Source organism: Rhinolophus sinicus, linkage group LG13 (genome assembly GCF_036562045.2).
Source record: "Rhinolophus sinicus isolate RSC01 linkage group LG13, ASM3656204v1, whole genome shotgun sequence".
NCBI lineage: Eukaryota > Metazoa > Chordata > Mammalia > Chiroptera > Rhinolophidae > Rhinolophus > Rhinolophus sinicus.
The window spans coordinates 5,490,555-5,512,610 of record NC_133762.1 but is presented as its reverse complement, the minus strand read 5'-3'; the positions used below and the strand labels follow the sequence as shown (position 1 = coordinate 5,512,610).

The window sequence follows — 22,056 nt, the reverse complement described above, 5'->3', positions numbered from 1 at the left end:
CAAGAGCAACCACATTTCACCATGTCATAATGGCCAAACAGAATGAGGGACTCTGGGCAGGACGGGAGGGCAGGGGGTAGATTGCTAAAGAGGAGAAAACAGGTCAAACAAACAACTTGTAGGGTCACCCACCATCCTAGTTTGCCCAGGACTGTACTGGTTCCAGCACATGTCTGTACCCCAAACCCACCCCCTCCACCCCCATCCCAGAAATCCCTTGGTCCAGACAAATGGGACAACTGGTCACCAAATTCATGGCTCAAACTGACCGAGACCCACGTGGCCAGAAAATCCCAGATGGCAGCGCTCTGTCCCTCCAGCTGTCCGCTGCCCGCTCTGCGTCATGAGCTGGCTCTGCTCTTAAGGGCATCATCTTACCATCCTCCCTCCCCCCAAGGGTTCAGCCTTCAGGGGCCACCAGAGTGCTGTGGGGGCCAGGCGCCGCACAAGGCTGGGTCCCCCCATGAAGCCCTGGTGGCCCAGTGGGAGGGGAGCCTGGCACCGAGAGCACCCAGTGTCCGGGCTGCACCAGCTGTCTGACCGCAGGCGGCGAGGCACGCTCCCTGCTCCGGCGCCATGGAGCCGCAGGCCAGCTGCGTGGTGGTGACCGGTAAGAATATTCTTCTGCTTTCTCATTTGCGGCTGCTTTTAGCCTGAGCCTGGCCACAAGCCGTTTGGCCACGGAGGAAAAAAGAGTGGCAACTGGTGGTGCCCATAATTCCAGAAGGAAGCTAACTTCCTGCTGTGCCCTATTAACAACCATCAGGGGACAGAGGCTTTTCTCCTTCTGTCCGTCACCCACTTCAAATAACTCGAGTGGCATACACGTAGGTGCCCACATGTGGCTTAGGTTCAGAACTTGTCCTTCCACCCCCAGGGAGGAAGTCAAGTCTGGTACCTGTTGTCAGAGTCTGGGGCCCAGGAGGCCCAGGTGGCACCTGCTGAGGTACAGTTTCGTAGCACAGGAGGAGGTGGGGACCCAGGAAGGACAGGGTCTCATAAGGCTGGGCCTGTCCGTCTACAATGACTACTCCCCCCCCCCCCCAAAGGCACACACAGCCCCAGCCCCAGACTGGAGAGCTTTCGGCCACTCAGGAAACCCTGAAGCATCCCCGAGAGCCACCAGTTAGAGACTCTGAACCCCAAAAGGCCAACTGGGAAGGGAGGGTAACCGCCCACTGGTGCTTTTCACCAGCAAATCCCAACTCCACGAGGTCGCCCGCAGGCCAGTCAGCACTGGCTCCCTAGAGGCTTTGATTTCTTCACAAAGCTCTTTATTTTTACTTAGACACATTTGGCATATTTTAAGTGTTTTGAATTGTGCTGGAAGAAGGCAAGATAGGAGATGCAAGGATTCCTGTGTGCGTGGCAAATTGAAAGTTACCTATCTTAATGTTTCCAGGCTATAATCAAAGTCCTCTTAACCTTCTGAGAAAAAGAAAGTTCTTTTGAAAATCTTTTATCTCCCTCGCTCTCTTTGTGTTATTTTGGGTACAAGGATTGAGTGGGTCAAATTACCCTTGCATTCCTAAGGAAACTGGACCCCTGATCAATGCCATGCTTGTCACAAATGAAATGTGAACACTGAAATGCCGTGGCAAGTCCCAGACTCACACGGACCCCTGCCCGTCCTGTCAGCGTGTGGTTTGCTGGCAAACTCGAGATTGTTTGCTGAAGTGCCTGATAATCAGCCATGATTTGGGGATGCCCACTGGCTTTCAGAGTGTGGCCTGCCTTTATTAAAACAGCTCTGAGCTGCCAGGGGCAGTCTTTTCATATAATTGGATTTGCTTCGTGTATAAATCTCGCCAAGACAATTGGCACGGAGACAGATCTGGGGGAATGGGGCTCTGACAAACTGTCTGGAGATGAAGGCCCTCTGTTTGGCACCCAGAATAACATCGGGGACTAAGAAAGCCTACACCCTCCTAAGGGCCTCTGCTGATTCCAAGGGAGGGTTTCTCCAGGCCTTCTGTGAGTTCCATTGGAGAGCCTGCCAAGGTTCAAGTACAAGGTCTGACCCTGCCGAACGGAGCTTCAAGCCTTCATTTGCCCTTTGTCTTTCCTATTTAGAACAAGGAAAAGCTAATCTGAGTGGCTGATGAGATAATGCTAAAGCCGAAGGTGATTTTGTGTGTGTCACTGCATTTTTAATATTCCTACAGTCATGCCAGAAGATACCTGGTTTCTCAGTGATTTTCCCTTACTATCAATATTTTCTAAAACTTTTTTTTTTTTTTGCTGGCTCTCCCAGTGGCAGCTACAGACTTATTTATTGTATAGGATTCAGTGTCAGAGGACACCACTCACTTCCTGGTGTCTGCATATCCTGCCCAAAAGTCTCCATTCCCTGCAAAAGTTTAACCCCTTGTGAGCCACACCTGTGAGTGGTTCTAGGTTCAGGGGTTCCAGAATTTCAGAGATACAATTCTCCCAAGAATGGCTCCTACTACAGCCCTGAGGTCCGGGTCGTTGGGGTTTCAGAAGCTGATATTTAATCACAGATCTCTCCCATCTCTGAATTCGTTTGAGCTGAGAAATACATCACAGGAATCAGAGAGATGGAAGTCAAAACCTCAGCTGTCCCAAACTGAGCTGGAGAATGCCACCTGTGTTTCTGCAGCCCGCTACCCACCATGAAGTGAGTCCCCGCCTGTCACAGGCCCTCTGACAGCAACTGGCCTCCCCTACCGGGGCCAGGTGGGGACCTGTGACCTCTGAGCATGGTGGGCTTGGCCTCCTTCTAGCCGTACCATCCCTTAGGCCTTGCGATGGTTAATTTTATGTCAACTTCACTGGCCAGGTTGCCCAGGTATCTGGGTAAATTATTCCTGGGTGTGTCTGTGGAAATGTTTCCAGAACAGATTAGCATTTGAATTGGTGGGCTCAGTAAAGTAAGTAGTGGCCCTCCTCAGCTTGGGACTGGGTAGGACAGAAAGGCGCAGGAAGGCTGAATCGTCTTCTGCCTGACTGGTGAACTGGGACGTGGGTCTTCTGTCCCCGGGCTTATATCCCCAGTGCCCCTAGTTCTCAGGCCTGGCATTTCCCTGGACTGGAATTTACTACGCTGGCTTCCTGGGTCTCCAGCTTGGGACTTGTCAGCCTCCATAATCACCAGAGCCAATCTTCATAATCAATCTCTTTCTAGATATGTCCATATTCAGAAAGGATAAAGATATATTCTAGTCCTCTGGGTACCCTGACTAACACAGGCCTCTCCATATTAGTCATTCTGGAGAGAGGCCTAGAGGCCTAAAGGCAGGTGAAAGGCATCACAGAAAGGTGAGGACAGGATGCCCGCCCGGGTTGAGCTGAGAAATGGTGACATGAGGTGATCAGAGAGGATCAGAGCCGAGGAAGGGCCCAGCTGGAGCCTCCTACATCGCATGAGGGGACAGTGGGAAAGGACTCAGCATTTGTTTAGCACCTACCACGTTCTGGAGACTGCCTGTACTTTCCACACGTGGCACTGCTTAATCCATACAACCAACTAGCCAGGGCCATACGTTACTGTAACAGTGAGGTGACACTGGGCGCTGCTTTTCATGTGCTAGGCAATATTCCCAATGTTCACTTGTGTTCCTTCTTTTCATCCTTACAACCCTATTTGATTACTGTAATTAATCCCCATTTTACAGATGAGTAAACCAAGGCACTGAAGGGAAGTAACTTGCTCAAGGTCGGCAAGCTGGTAGATAGTGGAGCTGAGATGGAAAAGGGGAAGCCTGCCCCGAACCCTGAGCTGACCATTCTGGGCTGTCCTCTGAGCCATGGCCTGGGCTTTGGGGGGTGGGGGGGTACTTCCTGATGTGGGTGCCATGAAAAGGACCGAGAGGACAACAGTTTCAAACGTGGGTTCTCCCTGAGCCAGCAGGAAGCCTTTCCTAAGCTAGTCCCAGAGGGGGGTCGTTGCCCTCCCCAAAGCAAAATTCTACAACATTTTACTTATTACAATTTTCATTGCAATTAGATGATGAACTAGTACACAGTGTAAATCGTGTTCCCAGTTCAAGGAATGAGCCATTCCATCCGCAAACGCATCCAGCAGGCCTGGCTCTTGCTCCTTCCCAGAATGGGAGCTCCCCCTCGAGGGCCTCCCCTGGGGGTTCACCTTGCCCAGGCCCACCCCTTCCAGCCACTGGGCCCCCTAATCCCTGTGAAGTCTTGGCTCACCCCCACCTCCTCCAGGAGTCTTCCCCAACCACCCCACCCTCACCTGCTCTCTCTCTCCTCTTTAAAGTGTCCTGACTCCAGCCCTTTCAGGGCCTGGCCACCCAAGGTGTGGTCCCAGGGCGGGAAGCGCCCAGGAGCATGCAAGGAACGCACCACCCCCAGCACGTCCCCAGACGCACACGCTCAGATTCCATATCTTACCAAGATACAGGTGTGCATTAGCTGGACCAAAGCACACATTTAAAACATTTTGTTTCTTCTGAAATCATTCTAGATGCACAGGAATTTACAAAGAAATGTATAGAATGGTCCCCTGCACCCTTCACCCAGCCTCTTCCAATGTTAACGTCTTAAATATCGAAGCCGTACACTGACACGGGTATAATTCAGTGTGTGTGTGTGTGTGTGTGTGTGTGTGTGTGTGTGTGTGGAGCCATACGCAGTTTTACCACACGTGGAGCTTCATGTAACCACCACCGTCAAGATGCATAACTACACCTACACCGCAGGCTCCTGTGAACTACCTCTTTCTAGCTACACACCCCCTCCCTATGGCTACTCGACAACCCTTAATCTGCTCTTCAGCTCTATAATTCAATTATATTCCTTTACAAATATCTTACTGCCTTGGACTCACGACAGTATATAGCCTTCTGACTGTTTTTTTTTTAACCCAGCATAATTACCTTGAGCTGCATCCAAGTTGCTATCTGTATCAATAGTTCCTTCTTTAAAAACATTTTTACCAGTTTTATGAGATGTACTTCACATACTATACACCTCATTCATTTAAAGTGTGTAATTCAGTGGCTTTAGAGCATGCAGTCATGTATCACTATCACTTCTATTGTAGAACATTTCCATTACCCCAAAAAGAAACCCCACTCCCCTTAGCTGTCATTCCCTAGCCCCCCACCCCCACCCCCATCCAACACACACTGCAGCTCTAGGGACCACTGGTCTTCACAGATGACCGCTCTTGGACATTTCATATAAACAGAAGCATGTGTTACGTGGTCCTTTGCGACCGGCCTCTTTCACTTGGCATAACGTTTTCAAGGTTCATTCCTGTTGTAGCAGGTGTCAGTACTTTGCTTCTTTTTATTGACAAGTACACTCCGTGCGCGGCTAGAGCACACAGCGAGTACGCATTCATCAGCTGATGGGCACGTGTCGCTTCCACCGCTGAGCAGTGTTCCAGCATCTGGAAGAACCACAGTGTGGGGACGTGTGGGAGTTTGCGGCTTTGAGCTGTCACCAGGAAAGCTGCTGCACACATCTGTGTACAAGTTTCCATGTGAAGATGAGTTTGTTTCTCTCAGGTAGGCGTCCAGGAGTGCAAGTGCTGGGAAGTCCACTTTCAGTTTTAAAAGCAACTGTCCCACTGCTTCCCGGGGCGGCAGGACCGTTTCACATTGCCACCAGCAACGTCCCGTGACCCAGCTTCTCCATCCTCACCAGCATGCGGTGTTAGCGGCACTTCTCACGAGAAAGCACAGCCTGTCTCCTGTGCTTCACTCCGCACATCCGGATGCCTCGTGATGCTGACCACCTTTCCACGTGCTTCTCTGCCGTCTGTGTACCTTCTTCAGGGAAATGCGTGTTCACAGACTCTGCCCACTTTCTAATCAGTGGCTCTTTAATGTTGAGCTTTGAGAGTTCTTTGTATAGTCTACATACAATGCCTTTGTGGGGGTATGTGGTTTGCAACTGTTTTCACCCTCTCAAAGGGTCTTTCACAAAGCAGTAGTTTTCATTTTGATGAGGTCAAGTTTATCAAGTTTTACTTTTACGGATCCTGTGTGTACTTGGTATTAAGTCTAAGAACTCTTTGCCTAGCATTAGATTTTTTTCCCTTTTCCCCCTTAAAGTTTTATAGCTCTACTTTTCACATGTAAGTCCATGATCCATTCTGACTTAATGATTATACAAGGTGCGAGACTCATGTTGAAGGGTTCATTTCATTTCATTTTTTTGCCTATGGTGTCCAATCGTTCCAGCCATGTTGGTTGAAAAGGTCTCCCCCCTCCACTGAACTGCTTTTGCATCTCTGTTAGCAAACAACTGGGCACATCTGGTGGGTGTGTTGCTGGGCTCTCTACAAAGCATGCGTTTTAACCAGACACTTGCACACACTTGCCCAAGCCTTCTTAGCTCGGTGGGGGTCAGTCCCGTGTTCCTCTGTGGATCCTCCAAGGTGCCTCACACAAGAGAACTCTGAGAACGCTCCCACACTGGCAAGGCTGCAGGCCTCCACAAGAAAGGGGATGTGTGGGTTCCCCGGGCCCACAACAGCCATGGCAGCCACAGGAGGTTCCCACGGAGGTGCAAACACTCCATGCCCCATCCGTTCTCCATTTGGCCTGCGCAAACCAGAATCTCTTGGTTTCAGGTTTTGGGCCCTTCCGGCAGCACCTGGTGAATTCCAGCTGGGAAGCAGTGAAGGTAAATATCCACCCCAGGGGCTCAGGGCCCAGCCGGCTCCTTCTGTGGCTCTGGGAAACCCAGTGCAGGCCCCTTGGTAGCCAGACCCACGAAGAGGGGGAAAAAACAACAGGACCCTGGAAGAAGGGCTGGTCTCTGGTCCCTGGGTTGTTCCTTGTCTGCCCCCAGGTGGCCCTTTGACTGCATGGGAAAGAAAAGAGGCTAAAGGTGCCTCTGCTGCCCTATGAGCTGAATCCCCATGGCCCCTTCCCCTTCTGGCTGTGAGGCCTTGGGAAAGTCACTTCCCCCAGCCTCCGTTTCCTCATTCCGGAAATGAGGGAATCGTAGGTTCTGAGGAGTAAAACAGGTAAGTCTGTAAAAGAAGTATGTACATCTATAAAAGCAGCTTTTAAAAGCATCATACCTGGCACGAAGTAAGCACTTAAAAGTCATTATTGCAAACTACACAGCTCTGTTTTTAAGAAAGAGCTGACCAGCAGAAAGCATGTCCTGGAACAGGAGCTGAGGAGGGGTCCCAGCGAATCACTAGAGCCACCTCTCCTCCTTGAGGCAAGTGCCTCATAGCCGTCCCCATGCTGTCACTTAGGGGCTCAGAGCACAGCCGGCTGTGTGTTCGCCCTTGACCATCAATGTCATGCCTCTGTGGGATCAAGCCTAAGGGGGAGTCCTGAGTCTATTCTCCGAGTTTCCCCATCAAGCTGAAAATGCAGCAAAATCAGCTGAATCCTGCATTTGCAGCCATGGTAACAATGATTTTCTAGCCTGTCCGCACAGATGCAGGTAAGGAAACTCACCACTCTAGAGTTAGGATGTGGGGCTTTTCCAATTAGTGAAAAGCTCAGGGAACCCTGGACTCCCTGCTAAGCTTCACTGCTACACACGATGTACCAGGCAGGCCAGGTCAGGGCTTTCGTGAGCTCCTGGATGTCTGCCGCCTGTTCCTTAAAAAGCAGGACTTTTCTGGGCCGGCCCGGTGGCTCAGACGGTTGGAGCTCCGTGCTCCTAGCTCTGAAGGCTGCTGGTTCGATTCCCACATGGGCCTGTGGGCTCTCGGCCACAAGGCTGCAGGTTCAACTCCTCAAGTCCTGCAAGGGATGGTGGGCTCTGCCCCCTGCAACTAAGAATGAACACGGCACCTTGAGCTGAGCTGCCGCTGAGCTCCCGGATGGCTCAGTTGGTTGGGGCACGTCCTCTCAACCACAAGGTTGCCAGTTCGACTCCTGCGGGGGATGGTCGCCTGCGCCCCCTGCAACTAGCAACGGCAACTGGACCTGGAGCTGAGCTGTGCCCTCCACAACTAAGACTGAAAGGACAACAACTTGATTTGGAAAAAAGAAAATCATAATAAAGAATAAAAGGCAGTGGATCAGAAGGTAGAAGAAGCACGGAGCTAAAGAGCACGTAAGGTGAAGGGAGGGTCGTGCAGACCACACCCAGGGACACGCAGGTAACTGCTTACCTGTCCAAGCCAATTGTTTCTGTGGACTCATCTTTATTTGCTTTCCTAAAAGGACCTCTATTCTCCCACTAAATCCCAAGATAAAACCTTTTCCAACATAGATAAATACAGACATATATATGACAGACATTTTTTCCACTCTAACCCACAATGGCTTTTGTTTTGTTTTGTTGAGTAATATGGGACGGCCTGAGATCAAAATAACCAGCGTGAGGATGGAAAAGAGACCCCGAACGTCTCCCTGCTCTCTACAGGGACCTCATCTGCTATGGCGACCAGCTCAGTGCCAACTTCAGTGAGTTGTATGGACACTGACCTCTAAGGCCAGGTAACCCAAACTCACTTGAATGAATGAACGCTTTTCCATGATTTCTTACACTTTCTTTCTTCAATCCGATGGTTCATACAACAATGCTGGGCGCTCAATCTCTGGGGCTTAGATTTGATGAACTACGTCATGTCTTTTCTTGACTACACACTCCACTGGCATGGGAAGCACTCGGGCCTGTTTATCTTTGAGGAGCCCATACTGGGATCCTGAGGACACTGGGTCTACATCTGTGCAGCCACAAATACGATGAAAACATATCTTGCAACGCTTCCAGTGTAACACCAGAGACAAGTACACAAACAAGCGTGACCCTGGAAACCACGCAGGACTCTCGGGGCAGCGGGGTATAAGATTTGAAGTGGGATTCCAAAAGCAACCCTTAGTTCCTTTTCATTGTGGGGAGGGACAGAGCTTCTGGGGAGACAGACAAACAGAAAAAGGAGGCTACCGGGCACGCCTTTTCTCATCTCCATCTTCACATTCATTCATATCAAAAGCACATTTCACATCGTGAAAAGCTGTCAGCATTACATGAGGGGCGCCACACCTGGGATTTCAAACTCCACAGGGCTCTCATGGCCTGCAGGCTGCAAGCCGTCTAAGCAGCTTCTAATTGTTCCTGGTTTTCTGTGCTGACGTCTATAATCACAGGTAATTACGCCGCACCCCTAACCAGCCTCGGTAAGGCTGCACTTCTCTGGGGTGCTCCTGACTCTCCCAGCTTTGGGTGCCACGGCCTGGGCCCCAGAACTCACACAGTGCACCTCCTCTCTGGGCAGGAAAGCGGCTGATTCAGTGTTTCCTCTCTCCAGGCATTTCCAAAAATATGTAGAGAGAGGCTAATGAACCCAAAGGCTCTACGGTGGTGAAATTTCAGGCACAGGGTTCCCCAAAGATGGGGATGTGGTTGAGGCTCCACAAGATGCATTTGGGGTAAGTCCACAGGGGGCACCCTGCTGGGGTCATGCTCTCTTTTGCCCCCTTGAAAGAATATTCCTGTCTTGGTAACTATGTTCTAGGAGCTCACAATTTGGAGACGGAAAGTCATTTAACAATCACATATTAAGAAGTCAATTAACAAAGAGGACATAACAGCCCTAAACTTTTATGCCCCTAATAACAGTGCTTCCAAAATATATGAAGCAAAACCTAACAGAAGTGCAAGGAGAACAGACAAATCGCAATCGTAGTCAGAGACGTCAGTGCTCCCCGCAACCCCCGCCACGGCAACAATGGACAGAATACACAGACAGAAAATGAGCAAAGATACAGAAAACTTGAATGAACTATCAACCAAATTGACCTAACTGACATTTCTAGAACACGCCACACAGTATCAGCAGGACACACACTCTTTTAAGTGAATATAGGACATTTACCAAGACACCCATATCTGGGGCTATAAAATTCTGAATAAATCAAAAGGATTCAAGTCATACAAGTGTGTTCCCTGGCCACAATGAATTTATTAGAAATCAAAACCAGAAGTCTATCTGGAAAATCTCCAACTATTTGGAAACTAAATAATATACATCTAAATAAGCCATGTATCAAAGAAGAACTCAAAAGGAATATCACAACATATTTTAAGTGAATGAAAATTAAAGCACAACATATAAAAATCTGCGGCACGCTGCTCGGGCAGAATGTAGGGGTACATGTGTATCACCGAACAGCAACATTAGAAAAGAAGAAAGGTCTCAAATCATTGCAACTCAGGTGCTACCTTAAGAAACGAGAAAAAGAAGAGCACATGAAACTCTAACTACATAGAAGGGAAATAATAAAGATCAAAGCAGAAATCAGTAAAATAGAGAACAGAAACGTAACGATGAAAAACAAAGAAACCAAAAGCTGGTTCTTGGAGAAAAATCAATAAAATTGAAAATCTCTAGCCAGGGTGATCAAGGAAAAAAAAGAGAGAATTCATTTTTCCTGTCAATGTCCATTCACTTAACACAGCCCAGCTTCTAGCCCTGACCCCACACTCTGACTGCTCCCCTCAGAGTCACTAAGGAAACTGAGGCCCAGGTGACCAGATCTCCATTTTGCCTCCTCCTCTTGGTTTGAAAGGTTGCTGTGAGGATTTAAAAAAATGCGACCGATAAAGATTCAGCTCCGCTCGTGTCCTCACTGACGCCTCCAAGACACGGGCAACAAACCGCGAATCGTGTTTCCCTGACCAAGACCACACCCTCTTCCAACCAGCTTGCCATCCTCAGGCCCCAGCCACCAGAAAAGTCTGGAATCACCGCTGTTCCTGCCTCCTCCCAGTCCTGGGGAAACATCCACATGTTGCTTGTTCTGGGTTTGCAATACAGCATTTATGTGGGGCCAACTGCCATCTGTAACAACTTCCCTCCAGGACCCCTCAAGTCCTGAGACACCTTCGGCAAACCAGCAGCCCAGATACTGTTACTGGCCAGACCCTCTTGCCATCGTCTTCCAAATGCCATCACACCGGGGATTAGGGCTTCACCGTCTGGATTTGGGGGGGACACAGACGCTCAGCCCACAGCTGGGCCATCATGGAGAGGGACCCCATGAACGATACCCCCCTTCAGAAGGGTTAGAACAACTGCTCTTCCAGGGGCCGGAAACGAGAGCGCACAATACTTCATACACACCCCGACACTGGGTGTTATGATTTTTCAAACCTCGGCCAGTTTGATTAGTATCCCATTGTTAATATAAATCCTAACAAGCCAGCGCTCTTAAATCAAGAGCAAAGTCACTGAAAGGAGTGGCGAGGTGCCATTAACTCAATTCCTTTGATGGGTCACCTTTTAGGAAACAAAAATGACCTCGGTAATAACATACTGCGTCTGTGAAACTGAACCTTTTTCCAAGCCTCTTACAGATGCCCGGGCTGAGCCCCGGTCGGGACCAGCACACTGAACAGGCGGGCACAAGGGCTGCAACGTCCCCACAACCTCACCAACACTTCTCCATTTTTATCCGAGTGGCCATCCTCACAGGGGTGAATTTCTATGTGTTTAGCCTCTGAAAACAAGAAAGACACGAACCTTGCCCAGTGTTTCGTAGCTAGACTCATGCCCGCCTTGCTTTTCTGTCCCGAGGTCCCTAGACAGGCAGGGTGTCCTGAGAGAAGAAGGAACGTGTCACCCTCGAGGCAAGGGATGCCATGGGGAGACACAGACCCTCCCCCTCTGACTCACTTTTAATTGATTACAAAGTATTTCAGCCCACTGAATGGGTTTCAGGATTCTATCACCCAATTTAATTAAACTAATCCTCAAATTATCATCAAGCTTTGATCTGCAAACCCACAGATAGAAGGTCACATGGATAATGCAAAGCTGGCAAACACCCGGAACAGCTGAGTGTCAGGGCTCCCAGCCCTCGGATGAGCCCTTTGCCAGCAGTTTTTATATCAAAACAATGACAATGGGATAAGAAGTTGGCCCAAAAAAGTGGACTTAAGAAAAGCCTTGTAATATAGACTTACATGCACGCAGTAACAGTGAAGCCTGCTTGCAGCGTGTACCATGCCTTGAGACATCTTGACATCAGCTAATGACTGTGTGTGTGCATGTGTGCGTGCGTGCGTGCGTGCACGTGTGCTCAATCTTGTATTAATAAGGGCACATGATCAAAACCATTTGGAGACAACTGCTCCAAACCGAGGGTTGGGAATTATGAGGTCACTGTTTTGCATGACTGGATTTTTCAGACAAGAATGACCTACTAGTTTGGAGGAATGACCTAAAGGCTATGAGAGTGGGATGGGACAACTGTCACACCTGGAAAATGGAACTTGGCATTGTTAAGGAAAAGTGCCCTCTAAACAGAATCTCAACATTTCCTGCCCCACTGGTGAGGGCTGTGGTCAGCCCTGCGAGGTGACCCCCACTGCTGTGGCACCATCTCCTTTGTGGCTGCTTCCTGGAACTCCTCCCTTCTTTTAAACATCTCCTCTCTGGGCCTCAGTTTCCTCATCTGTAATATGGGGACATAGCACCTCATCAGGAGGGGTGTGGTGAGGTATTAGACGTGGTACCTGGACACAGTAAGCATTCTCCAGGGGCAGCTAGGCAGATGATTGGACTGTTGTTTTTTTTTAAGCTTTTAGAACCAGTAAAATAGCATATACGTGATCATTATAAAAATCTTACAAGGAATATAGAAGGAAACAAGAATCACCCTAGATATGTAAATTATACTACAATAATAAACAAAAAGGAAAGAATCACCCCTAACTCTTCCCTCAAGATATAAGCATTTTAGTATGTTCCCATTTTTTCCATAAATGGCTACAGGAAACAGTGTGAAATCCCGATTTCTTTTAAACTTACTCTGTGTCGATAAAACCTTTGTGAAGTCATTTCTGAACGGCTGCACAGCCCCTCCAGTCGCTTCCTACCAGGCATTTCAGGCCTCCAGCTGTCTCTGTGTCTTCTTCCTCTGCCTGGCGAGCCACTTCCGGCTCTGGCTTTAGCTTCTTTCTCTCTCCATGGTGACGGCAGAGCCCAGGCCAGGGTCTCAGCTACCACCTGCTGAAGGGACCTACCACTCAGGTTCCTCCCAACGCAGCAGGTGCAGAGGAAAGCACCTCTCTCCCTCTTCCTCTGCCATCCCGACACGTGCACACACACACCAAGGTCCTCAGCCAGAGCCCAGCACAGACACTGCGTACACACGGTGTCCACATGCAAGGACAGAAGGAAAATGAGGGAAAGAAGAATGAAAAATGGAAGGAGGGAGGGAGAGAGGGCAGGAGGATGGGAGGCAGGGTCTTTGCACACCTCTCCGAGCCTCACTATGCCCTGCCCTCTGCACGTTCCTGCGATTCCTCCAGGCCTGGGCAGAGCCTCCTCCGTGCCGGCCTCTCGGGCTGCACTTCCACGTACGTGGTCTTGCTCAACGTTCACAGCAACCCTGATGAGGGAGGCCGTTATACTACGTCTACAGATAGGGAAACTGAGGCTCAGCAAGTCTCCATCATGTGTCCAAACTCAGTCCGGAGAGGCAGGAAGAAGAGGGTTCGGGTTCCTTCTCTCTTACCCCCAAGTCGACAGGGGCCCAACATGGCCCTTTGAACCAGGACTCCTGTCATGACTTTGTTTCTAGTCTGTGTCTCCTCCAAGAATGCTACCCCCCAGGACACGCCAAGCCCTGAGCAGAGGACGGCACTGCAAACGCTCACTCAGGGAGTTTTTGTGGAACGACTGAATGAAGAAATGCATTCCCTGCTTCCTGGTGCTAGCCCCAAACTCGCACCTGATAAGGGAAAGAATCAGACTTTGGAAAAACAGCACCTGTTTCTGCCATACCAGTTGGTGCCACAGCTCTGGTGGATTTGAAAAAATGCAGAGAGCAACTGGTGTCTTTTTTCCTTCCTTCAATTGCCTTTGTTAAACTGCCATCTGTTCCTGGAGACCAGATTTTGCAGGACATGGAGGCAGGAAGAAGTGGGAGAAAGAGACAGAAGGCAGCCCCCCCCACCCGGGCTTCCCCAGGACCTTTGCAACTGACGGGGTTCAGGCATTCCTGAGGGACGATGAACCCAGCACGGCACTCAGCTCCTGTTCAGTGTGGTCCCTGTTCCCGCTAAGGCAAGACCGGGGTCCACCTGAGCGACGGTGGTTATGCCAGGCTCCGTCCCTCCCCCCTTGGGCACAACACACTGGAATTCTAGCTGAGAAAATGTGCCAGCCCCAAGGCACAAACCCCTGGCTCTCGCTAGGTCTGCACAGAACCTACATTCTCTTTGCGGAAACCACCAGTCCTTCTCGGCAGCGAGGGTGGTGGCAGCCAGCGGCCTGCCGTCTGCTGGTGCAGACGTCTACTCACTGTTTGACAGGCCCCCGCTCAGCAAATGCTAATAAATGTCACTCTCGATAAATGCCTCTTCTGTGCCTTTCTCAAATTAATCTGGGTTAATTAGAAGCACTGATCTCTCATATAAAGCACCGATTATGTGCCAGGCAGTGTGCTGGGCACTTTTTGTGAATCATCTAATATTTGGGAAAAACCCTCTGACTCTTAACTATCCTCATTTCACAGATGAGAAAACTGAGGTTCACCAAGGTTAAATAACATGCCCAAGTTTACCTGCTGAAAGGCGGCAGAGCCAGGTCTCAAACTCACGCCTTTCCCTGCGACAGTACAGTGGGCGTCTGACTTGCAGATGGCTGCCTTCTGGCTGTGTCCTCACAAGCCAGAGAAAGGGAGGCCCTGATGTCTCTTCCTCTTCCTCCCAGGGCACTAATCCCACCGTGGGGCCCCACCCTCATGACCTCACGGAACCTATTCACCTCCCAAAGGCCTTATCTCCAGATATTACCACATTGCGGGCTAGGGCTTCAACACACAAATTCTGCTGGGGACACAATTCAGTCCACAGCACCCCCACACACACACACCAGCAGTGCGGCTGACCACACATCCTGATGACCTCAGGGGGCGCGCACTATGACCCGCCTAGGTCTGGGCTTTGCATGCGCCAGCCCCGAAGCAGAGCTGCACCCTTACGGGAAGAGGAGTCACTGACCACCCACTCTGGGCTGGTGGGTGCTAGTCCAGGCTGGGCCTGCTGGGCTCAGGGTGCCTGTCGCCAGCCTTCAGCCACGGCTGTCCCTGCAGGTTTACTGAACATAATTAACCGACATTTCCACTGATGACAGAATTAGAGCGGCTCCTCAGGGTAGAACCCTGAAAGCAGATTCCCAGGCAACTCCCTTTGGTTCTGGGGTTCTTCTGCCACCTCTGCTCAGAGCCAGGCCCTGTGACAACACCACTGAGTAGAAGAAACTAGTTCTTCACAGGTGGATGGTTGGGCTCCAAGCAGCAGCCCTGAGCCTACCCTCAGGACAGAGCTATAGGCGACCCCAGAGTGCCACCTTCCAGCCCCTTCCAGCCCTGAGCTGGCAGCATCCAGAAGGGGTGGGGCCCACACAGCCTCAGTGCCCACCCTCACTCATTCCCCACAGGGCAGCGGGCCACGATGCGTCACAAGACCTTGGTGTGCCTGGCATTTGGGGTGCCCACCTGGAAGCTCGGCTGGCTTCCTCCCTCGTCCTCCAGGCCACTGCCTGGCATGGCCTGGATCTCCTCTGTCTCCCGCCCAAAGTCAGGCCGCAGGTGGCGACATGGTCTTGGCACTTACTTTTGGGAGAGAACAGAGTCTGCGCTGATGGAGGCGACGGGCTTCTGAGCGGGTGTCTGGAGGGTGGAGCAGAGCCGCTCAGGAAGGCTGAGCGCGTGGACAGACCTGAGACACCAGTGGGCAGAAGCGCCCTCCTTACGACCGCAGCGCAGGCACAGGGGTACATCACCCTGCCTCCTCTGAAGCCCGGGGCAGGGCCCTGGAGTCTCCTGTCTGCAACCTCTGGACAGGTCTGACAGCCCTGGCTGCGTCCTCCACCCAAGGAAGATGTTCCCGGATGTCCTGAAAAGCCAGGAAAGGGAGTCAGGAAAGAGAGGCACGAATCCAAAACCATCCTGGTGACAAAAGCGGCTCCTGGCACAGGGGGAGGACTTGGCCTTCTCAGGGATGGTCTTTGGGGTCCTGGTTTCACTTTTACTAACAGTGAAATGCACATGTCTAAGATGTCTTTCCTCTGCTTTTTTTCCTACAAACTGACTGCCATTTCTTTGACCTTGAAGGAGGGTGCTCCCTGACCTTGGGTTTTCTCCACAGCCCTTTTCCGCCTCTCCCTGCTCTCTCTCTCTCTCTCTCTCTCTCTCTCTCTCTCTCTCTCTCTCTCTCTTTCTCTCTCTGTCTCTCTCTCCCTGGATCTCACCTAAACCCGCGGGTTTTGCTGCTCTGCCATACCAGTGTCTCCCCAGAAGCCTCTCAGAGCCAAGGGACCAGCTCCCCTTGGGTACTTCAAACCTGGCAGGTCCAAAATCAACCCGGTGACACCCCCAGCCCACTGCCACCTCTTCCTCCATCCTTTAGGACGCAGCTCTGCCTCCTCAGCTCCTTGTGCACGTCCTCTGATGGCCCCTATTGCCCTAAGGAGAAAATCCCACCTTAGCTAAGCACTCAATTCGGCTTCCACAGACTCTCTAGCTTCTGTCCCCATCTTCCCCACGCACAGAGCTCCCTGGTACTAGTGGTGGTGGGTTACTTGTCAACATGCCTGGGGGTGCTACAGGCAGTTACTGCTCAGGTCAGAGTCCAGGGGTGCTAATCATCCAGTCCTGCCCAAAAGCCTCAGGGACCCCCACCCTGCACCCCCCCACCCCGTACCCCCCCACTCCCATGCCTCTGCCTGGCTCACCCCACTGGTCCTTAACAACTGCCGCACTACACCCCTTCCGTGAACTATGTCCTGACCCGCAGGCTGGGTCAGGTGTGCCTCTGGGGTACCCACACCTGACGGAGCAAGTTCACGAGACATCGAACGGGCAGGCACTGGGGTTCTCCTGCTGGCCCCTCGCCACCGCGTGAGCTCCTTGAGGGCAGGGTCCAGGCCCACAGAAGGCCCCTGGGAGTAGGATGGATGATGCCACATGCTGGCTTTTCAGGGACTCCCCCTGACCCTGCAGCAAGCGAGATGAGCCCGCCTGTGTCTTTCTCCAGGAGCTGTCCAAGCTGGGCCTGGGGAGTGACGCGGAGGTGGACCTGCGGACCCTTCAGCTGCCCGTGGATTACAGGGAGGTGAAGCAGACGGTCATCCGAATCTGGGAAGATCTCCAACCACAAGTAAAGGATGGCATGGGAGTTGGGGGGTAGGGGCTGATAATGGGGTACAGCCTCAGAGGCGGGGAACCCCAGGACCCTGGTTCTAGGGTTGATGGCTAACGTGCATCCCACCCCCACACCCCACCAGTCCACTCCCGGCCCATTTCCTAAGGTTCTGGGTCTGTTTCTAGAAGTTCAAGATGAAATACAGAGTATATCGTGGAAGAAGATTCTGGAGAGAGAAAAGGAGGGAAAGAAATGGAAGCTTTACTCCCAGCCAGGACTCAAAGATAGTTTCTACCCAACGGAGAGGCCCTCGGGTTAGGTTTCCCGGATGCTGAGAGAGGTTGGAGGGTGACTCACATGGGCAGGTGGCAGTGCGGCCATGGGGTGGGGGGGACGCCCCATCTGGGGGGAACGCCCATCCTCATCACATCCAAGGGATTTTATCCCAACAAAGTTACTACATAAAAAATGGATGCCAAAAAGTTAAAAAAAAAAAATACAGAGACCAGATGATGAGATTCACAAAACAGCCACCTCCGAAGCATTAAGACAACACCCCACAGGTTCTGATGAAACGCTCGGCATCTGTGTTTCCAAGAGGAAAGACAATCAGGTCAAAAACTTGTAACACTAGTGTGTGTACCACACTGAGTCCACGGAAACGCTCAGTGTCTCAGCGACCAGCGAGACCCCCAGGGCAAAAATTTAAAAAAAAAAAATTTTTAAAGGAATATTCGACGCTGTTTAAGACTATTTTGAAATATAAAAGCATTTAAATGAAAGGCCGCATGGGTTCCCAGCCGCTGGTTTTCTTTCCAGCGTATTAATTAGATAGAAGTCGGTGGCGGGCGGCGGGAAAGCGCACTTGGGGTGTGAGGGGTTTCGACGCCGCGCGCGCCCCCTCTGCGTGGCCCTGTCCGGTGACAAAGCGGGCCTCAGTGTCCCTAACCTCTCTGCCGTCACACGGTGACACAGCTTACCGTGCACGTGGGCCTGGACGCTGCCGCCAAAACCATCGTCCTGGAACAGTGTGGCAGGAACCGGGGCTACCGCGACGCGGACATCCGGGGCTTCCGGCCTGAGCGCGGTGCGTGCCTGCCCGATGGCCCGGAAGTGATTGCGTCGTGCGTCAACATGGTGGCCGTCAGCCGGCACGTGGCTGTGGAGGGCGTGGAGGTGACCTTTTCCCGAGATGCTGGCAGGTGCGTTCTGGCGAGTCACTGAGCAGGGAGGGAGGAGGGCTGCCGGGGCATCTGACCTATTTTCTTCTGCACGTCCCCCCTCTGCCCCCTAGGAGGCCACCCTGTGCCGTTCCTCTGGGCACTTGGTCACGAGGTGCCACCCCAGGGTAACCCTTGCAGACCAGCATGTTGTTCCCCACCCCATCCCGCCCCAGGTCTTGCTTCCAAGGCCCCCTCCCCCTACGTGGCCTTTGGTACATTGATAGAGAAAAGATGGAAAGGCGGATTTTGAGAGCCACTGACATTTTGTGGATACTTTATTTTTATTTATTGCAGCCACAGTTGTGATTGAACTATTCTGATTTAGCCCCTTCAGGTAAAGATGAACGTGCCTTTGTGTCCGCAAACTCTGACCTCCCACCCCCCCACCCCCCCAGCCATAGGTAATTTCTCCTCCCCGCAAAGAATGAATGGACAAATGACTCAATGCAGACATGAATGAGAGAGGTTCTCGGGGATAAAGGTGTTTGGTGTACTGGTTGAAAATTGGTGCTTCCTGGGCTTCGCCACGTGCTGGCCACGGGAGACCATAGTGCCGAGAGCCAGCAGGACAACACTTTCATCTCCCTGGGTGGCAGTCCTCCCTCAGGTTTTGGGGTTGCTGCCCTGTCGCTTCTGCTGTCATTTCACTGAGCTTACAGGCTGGTCCAAGGAATAACGTGGCTTTTCCTGTGGTTGCAGATATGTCTGCGATTACACCTACTACCTGTCTCTGCATCATGGAAATGGGTGTGCGGCGCTCATCCACGTCCCTCCATTATCTCCGTGGCTCCCGGCCAGTCTGCTAGGAAAAGCCTTGCAAGTCATCATCCAGGAGATGCTGCAGGAAGGTGAGAAAGCCCGCACTCAAAACCTGCTTCGCAGAAAATTCAACCTCACTGATTGCTGCCAAGGAGAACCAATGGGGGACTGCTTTTTTAGACAAAATTAAATGTTTCAGTCCTGTGTGGAGAGTTCCACTGTGCTTGGAGAGGCTTTTAAAAACTGGCTTGTAAAACAGTTTACACAGAGGAAAAAAATTCGGAATTAGCCCAATGAAATCACAAAGAGTTATTTTATTGTCAGAAGACGGGAGAACACTCTAAAAGGCAGACATTTCACAAGGGATTAACTAGCTTCAGTTCTGGTTTTCATGACAATAAAATGAAATCCTAGTAATTTTTTTTTTCTCTCTTAAGAGGCTATGCAGCGGGCCTGTGCAGTCCTGCCCAGATTGCTGGGACCACAGACCTGTTCTGCAGAGCCTCACGTGGTAGTTGATCCGTGACCATGGCCACGGGACACAGGTGTGGTCACTGCATGGGTGCCCCATTCCTGGCCTCCACGCTCCTACATCCAGGTGCTGTGGGCAGCTTCTGAGCTACTGAGTCGCTAGTGTTCGTTTGTTTTCTTTTATTACTCCTTTTTTTTTAAGTTGCGGTAAAATACATGTAACATGAAATTCACCATTTTAATCATTTTAAAGTGCTCAGTGGTGTTATGTACTTTCACAACCATCACCACTATCCATCTCTAGAATATCTGATCTCATTTTGAAACTCTGTACCTATTAAACAATATCTCCCCTTCCCCCCACCCCCCCCCACCCTTGGCAGCCATTATTCTACCTTCCATTTCTGAATTCGCCTACTCTAGGCAACTCATATAAACGTAAAGTCCTTTTGTGATTGGCTTGTTTCACTCAGCATAATGTCCTCAGGGTTCCTGTACGTGGTGACAAGCATTGGAATGTCTTTCCTTTTTAAGGCTGCAGAGTATTTCATTGTATGTGCAGACTACATTCTGCTTATCCATTCATCTTTTGGTGGACACTGGGTTGCTTTCTTCCTTTGGTTATTGGGAATAATACTCCTATGAACATTGGTGTGCAAATATCTGGTAGAGTCCCTGATTTCAGCTCTTGTGTGTGTATACCTAAAAGTGGATCATAAGGTTTAATTTTGGGTGGACCTGCCACGCTGTTTTCCATGGCAGTTGCACCATTGTACATCTCCATTCATCTTTGATCTTAAAGGGTAATAGCTAGGTTCAGCTCTCCTGCCTAATGTTTTAGAAACAGAATCTCCCCTTTTCATCTTTCGTTTTACCTTTATGACACTGCACTGCTCACATAAAGTTTCACTTGCCCAGTGTTCTCTGGGGCACATTTCCCCTGGGACCCCCATTAGCAACATTGCTGTTTGGAAGAGGGCGTTGAAGGTGCCTTAAGCTGTAACAAATTTCTCGTTAGGTTGGTGTGCTCCCAACTATCACTTTTCACTTAATCGTGTAAAAAAATTGTTGTCTCTCAGTGCCAGATCCATTCCCTGGAAGAAAAAGCATTTTCAATTTAGTGACAGAGGAGCTGGTTTGACCATTAGCCCGCAAGCATGCTTGTGTGTGTTGAATAGACTTTACAAGACCCCCTTTGCAAGTGAAACTGGCTCATTTGCCATCAACCAGATGAAAGTCACAGTGCAGCAGGCGAAAGCCAGCAAGTGGCCAGCATGCATGGGTGGGGCCCCCCAGCTGTTAATGGGCAGGTCCTTCTGCATTTATAGGCAAACACCGCTGCCCAGAGTCCTGTCACACACCCCCACCCCATCCCTCATTCAAGCTTCTGTCTCAGGACAGTGGCAAGCAGGGGGCCTCTGACTCTGCTCCATTATTTCACATTGCTTGGCACCCAGCCATACGCATTACAAACTTTTAGATGTCATCTGGGCAGGAGGCCCAGAGCTCCCTCTTCATAAATGCATTTGCCCCTCTTTGGCCTCCTAGGTTCTTAAAGGAGAGCCCCAGAGGGCCCATGCACATCCTGGGCCGTGGCCCTCCATCCCATTGATACACACCTGCCTGTTTAGTTACGGCTGATGTGGCCGTTCTGAGTCGGTTTGAACACCACAGCTTAAAAGGCTGAGCCTTGGGTTGGTCATTTAGCTGGGAGGTCTTGGGCATGTCTGCTTGTTTGCTTGTCTCTAAAACAGGAATAAAAATCCTTCCTTTGCAGAGTTGTTACAGAGAGCCAGTGAGAGAATGCGTGTGCAAGTCCGTAGGTGCTGAGAGAACACTATCAAAATACGCACCTGCCTAAGTGTGGGCTGTGAAAGGAACACAATTTTGCCACCCTCATGCTCCTTTGAGCCTCCTCCGCCCGCCCCACTTCCTGCCTAAGAAAGTCAGAGAAACCTGCTTTTTAAAGGGGAGCCTGGGTTTAATCACCTTAAGAATTTTCCCCGTAGCATTAGTCAAGAGGACTCCAACGGTGGTAGCTAGTCACCCCTGTCCATTGTTTCTGAGTTGCCCAGGAAGACTTCTCCTGCCATGTACGTTCCACTCTTCCTCAACTCCCTATAAATCACCCATTCTCGGTTTTGAAATCTAATACCCCACCCCCCTTTTCGCCTTTGTCCAAAAATGCCTTATATACACAATGTTGCCTCACTGTCTGGAATTTTCATGCTTATGTGAATTCCCCATGGGCACGTATTAAAATCTTGATTTTCTCCTGTTAATCTGTCTCTGTTACTTGGATTATTATCCCAGCCCGAAGAACTTAGGTGGTGGGAGGAAAAGTATCAATTTGGTTTTTAGCCCCCACACCTTGGAGCCAGACCTGTGAGGGTTAAAAACAAAAATAGCCCTGCTGGATTTGTGGTCTTAAGAAGTGGCTCGTGGAGACAGGTCCTGATGCCTCTGAAGACCCAGCACCTTCATCCTCGGGAGAAGCTGCTGCTCCTTCTGAAGACAAGTGTAAAATGCCACTCGG

At 50.8% G+C, this 22,056-nt stretch overlaps 1 protein-coding gene across 1 annotated transcript; it reads left to right on the top strand.

Moving 5' to 3' along the window:
- The first annotated feature begins 381 nt into the window (after positions 1–381).
- Positions 382–21,802, top strand: PGPEP1L (pyroglutamyl-peptidase I like). Its single transcript, XM_019726678.2, has 6 exons — positions 382–610; positions 6,566–6,618; positions 16,960–17,082; positions 18,043–18,269; positions 18,990–19,138; positions 21,298–21,802. The coding sequence occupies exons 1-6, from the start codon at positions 577–579 to the stop codon at positions 21,348–21,350; spliced, it is 639 nt and encodes a 212-aa protein (XP_019582237.2). The 5' UTR covers positions 382–576; the 3' UTR covers positions 21,351–21,802.
- The last annotated feature ends 254 nt before the right edge of the window (positions 21,803–22,056 follow it).

Excerpts from the sequence above, each read along its gene's own strand:
- PGPEP1L (XM_019726678.2), top strand. The coding sequence starts at position 577 with ATGGAGCCGCAGGCCAGCTGCGTGGTGGTGACCG. Across the intron at positions 611-6,565 it reads CAGCTGCGTGGTGGTGACCG|GTTTTGGGCCCTTCCGGCAG; the intron begins GTAAGAATATTC and ends TCTTGGTTTCAG. Across the intron at positions 19,139-21,297 it reads CCAGGAGATGCTGCAGGAAG|AGTTGTTACAGAGAGCCAGT; the intron begins GTGAGAAAGCCC and ends CTTCCTTTGCAG.